General features: G+C 41.3%; 1 protein-coding gene across 1 annotated transcript in view; it reads left to right on the top strand.

The window, feature by feature from the left end:
• The first annotated feature begins 9,873 nt into the window (after positions 1 to 9,873).
• Positions 9,874 to 10,951, top strand: part of NUP58 (nucleoporin 58) — a 39,820-nt gene continuing 38,742 nt past the window's right edge. The window contains exon 1 of the mRNA XM_080798614.1: positions 9,874 to 10,212. Within this exon, the coding sequence (XP_080654740.1) occupies positions 10,106 to 10,212 (107 nt within the window). The 5' untranslated portion in view covers positions 9,874 to 10,105. The remainder of the gene's footprint in view (positions 10,213 to 10,951) is intronic.

Here is a 10,951-nt window from a genome sequence, read left to right as displayed (position 1 = left end):
TACAAGAAGCGCTTAATTTTTCCTTTAGATTTCTTTTCTAAAAAAACAAAACAAAACAAAAAACAAAACTGAAACAAACTTTTATAGAGACAGTGCAAACTTCAGGTGATAATATTCAAGCATGTTCTTTTATTAAGCATAGGATGGGAGGAGAGGAAGGTGAAGCGGAAACATTCAAGCAGGATAACCTGGAGGCTGGGAGCCTCCACGATCAGGTTGCTTCTTGAAACTGCAAATGAGGAATGAGGGGAACAACTTTTTTATCCTCTGCCCCCACATGTCCTGTATAGTCTCTTGGACACAATGCTTCCTTTCTTGCCCGCCAAGGTGTCTAGGGAATGATCTGCAAAATTCGTTTGTAATAATCTATCAAGAATTTTTGGGCAGCTTTGGCAAGGGGGTTGGGCCAGCCCTTTGGGACCCACCAGCTGTGTCTAGCCCACCGATTTCTAAGTGTCACTTCTCTCTTGGCTGGCTGGAACAGGGGTCCCAGAGCTCTCTCCCCCAGTCACTGCTGTGCCCACTCAGGCTTGGTCAGGACGAGTTTTAACACTTTAAACAAATTAAATGTACATTCATATTGTCATGATTATTCTTATATACCGCTCACTGTTAATCCAAATTAAGTACACTACTTAGAGTTTCTTTCTTATACAATCAAAATTTTGTCATGGCTCAATGGCCACTCGGAGTAATTTGCTTAGCCTTCTTTGACTCTTGTGTTAACTAGTCTCACACTAGATCCACTATTCCTCATGGTTAACTCTGGCAGATAATCTTTCAGTTCCATTTTTTCCCCTTGAGACATCTTTCTAGATATCTCTAGGGAACTCTTCTGCTCCTGTTCCACTCTGGTCTAGTTATTCTCTGGGCCTACCAAACAGATACTATCTTTGGGACTCCCCTTCACCATCAGCGAGGGAAATGTCCTAATAAGTAGCACCTGGTTCTGATTTTGTGGCTCTCATATGGCTAGGTATGCGGTACAATAAAAATAAACTAATTTATTTATTCATTTTGGCTTCCCAAATTATCTCTATTCACTCTAGAGTCCTTCTAGTTTTGTTGTTTTGGTTTCTGACTTTCATGTCACAATTGTTCTCTAATATCTGATGATCTTTGACCATCCTTTCAAGATATACAATGTTAATTAGAAAGAATCTTTGTAGGAGAATTTGACAATTGGCAAACTAAACTATAGAGTGATGAGGTAGACGTTTTGTTGGGGATCCCCCATGTCATTATTTAAAGGGATTGTGTATTTGAGGGGCGCCTGGGTGGCTCAGTGGGTTAAAGGGACGGTGCATTTGAATGGGCACAAGGAGTTCTGGGAACAGATGTCTTGTTAGCAACAGTAGCAGAGCCTGAGTAGAAGGCCCAGTCAGGCACCACATGCAAAATCCAAAGAATCCAGGCCATTTGCTTCTTTGTCAGTAGCTCTACCCCTGGCGATTACTGCAAGAAACAAAGAGCGCTAATTCCTCTGTCACTACAAAGGGGTGGTTCACTCAAGGGAAATAAAGAGACACCAGAAAGAAGAGTTTCATTCATTTAGATGTGTTTTCTTATTAATGTTCTTCAAGCATATGGTCCAGTTTAAGAGGACTTCAAAGCACAACAATGTTCCTAAATCCTCTCTTTCCCTCAAAAAGTGGGAGCACAATAAAATTAATCAGATTAAGTATTCCCTGCTGTCTTCATCTTATCACTTATGTAAATAGGGCACATATAACAGTTATAAGTTCACCTTTAACTTCACCTTTCCAGTGAAGGAGTCAGTCCACTGAGGCTAACCCAAAGGAAGACCAGACAGCCAAGAAGAGATCTACTTTTTAGGGTTAATTAGACGGGTGAATATCAAAATACTAACTTGACCATGAGAAATAGACTTTAAAGCAAACAGTAATGAGGTCAACATATTCTCTTCCTATAAAGGTATGCAGATACTTTACAGTGGAGAAGTTTGCTTAGTTAGCATGAATTCAGAGCAAGGGAAAAAATGTTGTGGATAGGCTGTTCTCATTCAGCCAAAATCTTGATGCATCTGTAAATCCTATTGGGAGGAATGAACTGCAGGACAAGATAGTAGTGTTTCTGGGCCAGGGAAGCCTCTGGAGGCAGCCCTGAAGGTTCATTATTATAGGGGTATATCAAGTAGCCCTAATTTAGGCTTTATTGCTAAAAAAGCCTCCCTCTGAGGGTCCTGTTGTTTCTTTAACTATGCCATTTGGCCAACTAAGTTCCTATAAGTCATGGTCTAGACACCACACTGTCTTTCTATGGAGTCCTTAAATGTTAGTTCTTTGATTAGTTTTGTTTTGTTGCATCTAGTTATAACTTCCTTTGTCACCCAAGTTCTAGGGGACACCTAAATTTTTCCTTATATGTGCCAACAAAAACAACTTACAATAATGATGTGACTAGTTATTGGGTGACTTTAATGAAATGGCATTTTCTTAATTAACGATGGTAGTTTTTTGCATCAAAAATAACAAACACAATAAAGCATTAAATAAACAATCATGATGCTTTGAAATAATGAGGAATCAGAATCTCCTGCATTCCTTTCTCCCTAATGCTTAACGTTTGTTTTAACACTCTTAAAAAAAAAAACGAAAACACTTACTTCCCCTACAAAATGTGTGAGAGTTGTCTGAGACTATGATTGTCATGTGAGATAACATTTATATTTTAAAAGCAAATGTTGTTGCTTATAATTATGTTTACTATTTGCCACCTAATGAGATATTATAAGAGCAATTATATTTCTTAATTTGGTTGTTTCTTAAATAAACATAAGTCATTGAAAGAATAAGAATATTTCATTTGACTCCATTTCTTAACTTTTATTTTTAGGTATATTATTGCAGAAGATGAAATCTATGGTCAGAATTCTTTCTGGAATCAAAGCTATCTAAATTCAAACCTCATTTCTGCTGTTCACTATCTGTGTGAGTTTAGCAAAATTATTTAATTTCTCTACCTCTCGGTTTACTTATTTGTAAGTAGTAATACTTACCATCATCTTCTCCACTGAGTTATTTGTGTTAGTTAAATGGTGTAAAGAAGAGAAATGCTCAAGCTTAGTGGCTGGCCTCAATGAATGCTCAATAAATAATTGGTGTGAGCACGTGTGTTTTAAAAATGCATCCCAGAATCCCTGGAGATGTCTGCGTACCTGCTGATCCTCATTCTTCCTCTTCAGCCCTGAGTTTAGGAATTTATTTGGATCAGGCTGTGTTCATTTGAGGAGAATGGGTGACGGAATAAACATTTGTTCTTATTGGAGTGACTGTACCTTGTATGCAAGTGATCACACTCTGTATTCCGTACCTGCAGGTGAGGACGTGCACCTGGCCCAGCAAAGTGCATGTAGCCAAGTTAGCCGATATGCCTCAGTCTCATACTTGGAGGGAGAAATATTATATTTCCAGAGGTTAATATAACTCTCATTGTCTCCGGATTTGAGAGTTCGGAGGCTGGCTTGCTCCTCATTCTGTCTTAAAGAAAATTACTCATCATTTTTCAGTGTATCCTGATGGTGTGACTTTCTCTCTGAATCCTTTAGATGAGTAAATATTGATGATTTGCCCAAGTGGTATCCATGTCTGATCTTTCTGTCTGTTCACACTGGCTATTAACATTGGTGGATACAGTGGTCAGTCGTGCTCTATTCTGCATAATCCCTTCATTGAACACTGGATTCTTATGGGGTGAAACAGGCAGTAGCTTTTTCTTCACAGTTACCCTTTAAGGTTGCTTTGTTGGCTCTCCTTTTACCTCTCAGTAACTTTGTACTGATTACTCTGGGTTTTAGAAAAATCTTATTTTTAGGAGTCAAGAGTTTAGTTTAACATAAATATAAATTTGCCCCTCTATCCTATTCAAAGACTCTTTTTCCCTATACCTCCCTGGTTTGATAACAGTGGGGTTGATTTCCCACCACAGGGTGGGGGGAAATCTGTTCTGCCACGTTTGTTTTGCTTTCTCCCCATTTGCTCACTGGCCTTTGCTCCTTGAGAGCTGGGTCTCAGATTCTTGTGTGGCAGATGCCTGAATGCCCCTCTGTTTCCCTTGGGCACTCAACCAGTTAGTTAATCCTTCCCCCATCCTCTGGGACCTCCAGATCTTCTCAGTTCCAAAATAAGTGCAACTCTCTCCTGTTCATTTCCTATGAACTGTCTAGCTGTCGCTTTCTGATATACTTGAGGCCTGGCTATTCCTTTTCTTCTAGATTCACTTGAAACTTCTCTGTATTCCAAGTCTGTCTCCCATGTCTCAATAACAAGACCTACCAGTAACTCTGTCTTCCCACATCTCCCCGCACATGTACACACAGTTGTGCTTAAACTACTTCGAGAGGATTTCTATTCCTTGTAACCAAAAGAGGTCTAATCAAGCTGTGGGAAAACTGATCAAAGAGAATTGAGAGAAATTTTGTGCATGCTATGGAATAGTCTTATGAATGTATTTCTGTTTCATGACAGTGGATACTGAGTCCATCAGGTACAGTGAATTGTTTCGTTAAAATGTGAGAACAATAAATGGAGATACATTCTCCCTCTTTGGCTCCTGTGTTTTTAAGACTAGAACTCGACTGTGCTCTCTGCTAGCAGAATAAAATTAGATAACAGGATATTTTGTTTTTGCCTTTATCACTGTATTCCAGTCCTATAGATAATCTGGACTTTGGTTCATCATGGCTATTTCCTGTTTCTTCAGTAAAACATACAAAATTTATCTTTTAGTGTGGGTTCCTCCTTAAACTGGTATATTAAGTTTAGCTATGAATAACATAGACCCAACTATGATAACTTAACACAGAAGTTGATTTTTTCCTTTCATTTAAAAGAAGTCTGAAGGGGGAACTGGGTGACTTAGTTGGCTGAGCATCTGCCTTCTGTTCAGATTGTGATCCCAGGATCCTGGGATGGAACTCCATGTCAGGCTTCCTGATCAGTGGCAGAGCCTGCTTCTCCTCTCTGTCTGTCCCTCCCCCTGCTTGAGCACTCACTCTCAAATAAATTGTTTTTCCAAAATCTTTTTTTTTTAAGATTTCATTTATTTATTTGACAGATAAAGATGACAAGTAGGCAGAGAGGCAGGCGGAGAGAGAGAGGAGGAAGCCGGCTCCCTGCTGAGCAGAGAGCCTGATCCGGGGCTCGATCCCAGGACCCTGGGATCATGACCTGAGCCAAAGGCAGAGGCTTTAACCCACTGAGCCACCCAGGCACCCCTAAATAAATAAAATCTTAAAAAATAAAAGAAGTCTGAATGTAGGCAAATCATGGCTGATATGATAACTCAATTATACTATTTTTCTGCTACACCCTCCTTAGCATATAACTTTCATTCTTAAGTTTCTCACAGACCAAGATGGCTGTTGAGACCCAGCCACATGTGTAAGTACCAGGCAGCAGGAAAGAAAGAGGAGAATGGCAAAAGGGATGTATGGCAGCTACTCCTTTAAATGAGTCGGATTCATTCATGAGGTGAGTCTCATTTCAAGTTTCCCACATACACCTAATTGGCTACAGGTAAATGTTTCCCACAAAACCAGGATTTTTTTAAGGAAAAAGGGAAGCATGAAAATGAATGGCAACGAGATAGTTTCCCTTATTTATTTTATGCCAACATTGCCAAGTTTCTTTTCCCGGTTTTATTCTTATACATTATCATTATCAGCTCATGAAAGCAACCTTTTCATGTCCCATCATCCACACTCACCAATAGGAAGGACATAATTTCAAACCAAATGACCACACTTTAAATATAATTAGCTTCAGGATGCCTGGCTAGTTCAGTTGATAGAGCATGTGACTCTTGATCATGGGGTTGTGATTTTGTTTTGTTTTGTTTATTTGACAGAGAGAGAGAGATCACAAGTAGGCAGAGAGGCAGGCAGAGAGAGAGGGGAAAGCAGGCTCCCTGCTGAGCAGAGAGCCCGTTGTGAGGTTTGATCCCAGGACCCTGAGATCATGACCTGAGCCAAAGGCAGAGGCTTAACCCACTGAGCCACCCAGGTGCCCGGGGTTGTGATTTGAACTCCATGTTCATGTTGGGTGTAGAGATTACTTTAAAAATTTTCAAAAAAAATAAATAAAATTAGCTTCATGTAAGACTCCCTATATTGCTTTTTATTTATTTTTTTTTTCATTTCTTGGGTGATGAGTGAAAATTTTATCAGGAAACAGATCATTATTAGATCTATTCTTGGAAACTTTTGTTTTAGATTTAGGCTCCAATTTTTTAGTATGAAAAAATTCAAACCTATAGGGAAGTTGAGAGAGCAGTACAATGAACAACCATCTATCTTTCTCGTAGAGTCAGCAGTTATTAACATTTTGTCGCATTTTGACTATTGATCTAACTTTCTATAAATTTTGTTGTTGTTGGATCTTTTGAAACTTTAATAGGATTTTTATAAAAAGTTAGGACACTATATAAAACTTTAAAGTCAATAGATCCCCAGGAATAAATTCAAGACAGAGGTCAACTGATTATATATAGGCTTTAAATTATAATTTCTTTCTTGGATATTTCAGAGGATCAGACCATACATATTGCAGATCCACTTAAATAGACTTAAGATTCCAGCTTCCTTTCTATGTTAGAACTTCTCAAATGATACTTCTCGGAGTTATCCTGATCTGAGCATACCACGGAAACAAGCTTCTTTAGCCATTTCAATGCAAGTTTAAATTAATTTTTTTTTTACAATGCTATTGCCTTTCAGATAATTCAGTTTGATTCTGACATTAGCAACGTCACCATACAGCCAGTAAAACTGCAAAAGATGGTTTTCTTAGCATGATTCACATAATATTAAAAAAACAAGGGGAAGGAATGTGGTTTGTTACATAATTTAGAATCTGAATCATTTGCTTCATCCTTGGAAAGTGGTAATTCCCATAGAATTGATATATGGATTCAGGTCCATTCAGGTCCCCCAATGTCAAAGAGGAATATGTGAAACATCCTTCGGAATAGAATGTGTTATTCTAAATAAGGACAGTTAAGCCAAATGCTTGTGCTACATGGTTTTGCCTGGATGCATAGACTTTAGGCTTAAATAGGCATGAAATTTACATGGACATTTTACATCAAGCTTTCCATTTAATAACCACATTACTGGCTTATAGAAACTGCTTTCTTTGGAGTTTTATTTCTGTAGAATAAAGGAGATAAAGTGTTTTCTTTTTGCTAATATGAGAAGCAGAAGAAGTTATATGAGAAAAGGTCTTTGAAGTCCAGTCTTACACTCCGTGTATCTAGAACCATGTTATAGATTGTAATACTACTGTTCATTAAGTAGTCCACTTTCCAACCCTGTAGCCCTCCTCTCTGTGGCAGCTCAGGGGTTACTTCTGCACAATTTAAACTACTCTGCCAGATACAAGACAAAAATGCCATACTAAAACTTTTATAAAGTTAAAGGAATACTTTATCAATTTGAATGGCTCCCCCCAAACTCAAACTTTTATCTAACTCATATTTCTCACTACTTGCTTTTATAAACTTATTTATATTTTATTTATTTAGCTTTTTAAAAGTAGCCTCCACACCCAACATGGGCTTGAATTCATAACCCTGAGAATCAAGAGTTGCATGCTCTACCAACTAAGCCACCCAGGTGCCCCTTATAAACTTATTTTTAAAACTGTTTAAGATTTACAGAATGATTGCAAAGTTAATTCCTATATGGCCCACATCAGTTTCCCTTATTATGAATATATATTAGTCCCTACTACATTTTTACATGCACTTTCCTTCCAGCTAACCTTACATGTTTTATTAATCAACATATAAGCTGTATGTGCCAAGCATTTTTTTACAAGATTTTATTTATTTATTTATTTATGTGACAGAGAGATTGCGAGAGAGAGCACAGGCAGGGGGAGCAGCAGGCAGAGGGAGAGTGAGAAGTAGGCTCCCCGCTGAGCAAGGAGGCTGGTGCTGGGCTCCATTCCAGAACCCGGGGATCGTGACTTGAGTCGAAGGCAGACACTTAACTGACTGAGCCACCTAGGTACTCCTAGGCCAAGCATTTTGAACTTACTAATTTTATGTTGATATTCTTCAAAAGTTTTGGAAAGAATACACAATGGAATTAAAAGATGTAGGGAGCCACATTCTATCTTCCTCCAAAAATCATCGGGATCTTTTTTTTCCAGTCAAAATACCCTACATTTTTTCCTCATAGTCCTCTTATTAACCATCTTACAAGTTATCACTGATAATAGCATTTTCTAGATCACTGAAGCTCTAAAACCCTCGATATTTCATTTTTTTCCTAGTCCTGTTCAGTCACTATGAAATTTTTCTTTAAATTACGGTTCAAATACGTCACTTTTTAATTATCCTTATGGTGATGTCCATAATATCTAAAATGCTATTTAGGTTTTTTAATTAAACAAACACAGAGGTAATGTGTAAGTGCTCAGGCTGCCATAACAAAATACTACAGTCTGGGTGGCAACAGAAATTTCTCACAGTTTTGGAGGCTGAGAAGTTCAAGATCAAGGTGCCCATCAGCTCTCCTCTCGCCTAAGAAGGCTGCCTTTTAGCTGTATCCTCAAGAAATGGAGAAATAGAGGTCTCTAATGTTTCTTCTTATGAGGGAATTAATCCCATCATGAGGACCCCACCCTCGTGACCTCATCTAAACCTAATTACCTTCCACAGGCCCTATTTTCAAACACCATCACATTGGAGGTTAAGGCTTTAACACATGAATTTAAAGGGACAGGATTCAGTCCACAGGAGGCAACAATGCCCAACCTCAACACTAGAGAAAGTGCTGCATAAGAGGAGTTGTGAGGCCTGAGCTTAGATTTGTCTTACCGAGGACGAATACTAGCCTAAAGGGCCACTGGGTGTTTCATCAAGGCAGTGCAGTGGTGAGAATTATGTTTTAGGAGAGCAAATCTGGTGGTTGCTTATGGGATGAATTTTACTGGAAGAAATCACAAGTAGGAAAACCATTTGCGGGAGTAATTAACAATCTCTGAATAAAGACCCACATTATGATGACAGCACCTCAAATTGCACCAGACATGAAGCCTCTCCTGATGCTTCTACAAGAGGGGATCTCTTCCTTAAATCTACATTTTTCTTATGTTTAGGGGTTGCTCATGGAACTCTTAAATTCCGCACTATATTGTGCTTGTTTCTGTACTTAACCCTTCCACTTGGCAGTTCCTCTGGTAGGTAGCAAAGAGGCGTCAGAGCAATGCAAAACCCAAAGCCAGAAGGCAGCCATCGCGGGACGTCACGCGATGGGCCCGGAGACCCAGACTCCTACCCAGCAGGATACGTTGCAAAAACTTCGTGGACTTGACCACATCGTTTGACGTCCAGGGGGTTTGCTCAGCACCACCAACGGGATCGGCCACCCTCCACCAAAGGACGCTCTCTGAGCCTCTGGGGTGGCAACTCGCAATGACTGCGCTTAGCGGGCTCCAAAAGCTGTGGAGCGGATGAATGAATTGCTATCAGTTGATTTCCGAACTGTCAGGGAGACAAGCTACCCGTCCTTCTCCCGGAAGGGACGGCAGCCAACCGACGACTGAGCACGCCTCCTCTTCTCTAACAGGACTTGCTTGGACTGCTCAATAGGGCCCTCCCCACCTTGGGATTCCGCGCATCCCTTTTAGCAGTAGGGAAAGACATAAGCAATAAGATTCAACAGCCATGAAGTACAGATTACGTCAACACATATGCAAATACAGAACTAAAGGAAACGGTTTAGCTGTTTCTTAACGCCATGCGCCCACCGCTTAAGAGGGCTGGAGCCCCACCCCGCGCAGCCCGCCCCCTCCCAGGATGCCTTGCGCGGGCGCGATCCACCCCCCCCCCCCCATCCCAGGGTGCCTTGCGCGGCGGGCTCGCTCCTGGTGGGTTACGTACGCGCGGCGGGAGCCGGAACGTGCTCTCGGGTGGTTGCCCCACCCACCTCGGCCTTGTCTTCTCTGCCTCTAGGGCTTGAAGTTCCCGCCAGGTCGCGGCTGGGCGAGAGCGATGTTGTCTGGCCCGCCTTGGCTTTGAGGAGAGAGGAACGTCCAGACCCCCTGCAGCTTCCTGACGGCGCTGAGCCCCGGCAGCCATGTCCACGGGGTTCTCCTTCGGGACCAGTACGCTGGGCTCCACCACCGTAGCCCCCGGCGGGACCGGCGCAGGCGGCGGTTTCTCCTTCGGGACGGGGGCATCTAGGTAACTGTGCTTCTTCGCCTTCCCGGTCCGGGTCCTCTCCGTGAGACCCCCGTGGGTGGGCCCCTCCCTCTCCCTTCCCGCTGGGTTCCTTTCTAGCGGGTCTGGGAAAAAGAAAGACAAACTTGCGCAGCGCCAGCCTCATAGCCCTGCCGTTTGGGGGCCTAGTCGGGAGGATGGTCATAGGGTTGTGAGGTCCCCAGAATCCGCGATGGTTCACCTAGTGTCCCTGTCGAGTGGGGTCTGGCTGGGTGAAAGGGCCTGGGATTTCACGCTGAGCCCTAGCAGTGCGGCAGTCTGAGGCATAGAACGAATGAAAGACGTTGTGGGTCATTCTGGGGTTTCAGAAAAAGACAATAGAAAAATTTTAAGGGGGACAGTTACAGTTTTATCGCTGGTAATTCAGAATTCATTGCAGGATATACGGTTTTGGACATTCCACTGCTTTAATGATTTCGTGGTATTTTAAACGAGCTCACATCTTTGTACCCCATGGAACCCTATCCTTTGTTACTGTAGTTTTTTGTTTTAAGTACGTGTTGCAGCATTTCTTGGTGATAATTTTGAACAGTGTGCGTATTAGTATACGTGAGTGTTATGTTGGAATGACTCACATTGTCTTATAGTTACACTGAAAAATGTAGGTAGCATATTTTTCGTTTTTGTGCAACCTGCTAAACCACCGCTTCAGGCGGTGACGAAATACAGCCAGCAGAGGTTTAGAAAGAGACATTTAAAATAG

This window comes from Martes martes (genome assembly GCF_963455335.1).
Source record: "Martes martes genome assembly, chromosome: 3".
In the NCBI taxonomy this organism is placed as follows: Eukaryota; Metazoa; Chordata; class Mammalia; order Carnivora; family Mustelidae; genus Martes; species Martes martes.
The sequence above is the reverse complement of the archived record's forward strand: the minus strand, read 5'-3'. Positions and strand labels throughout refer to the sequence as shown.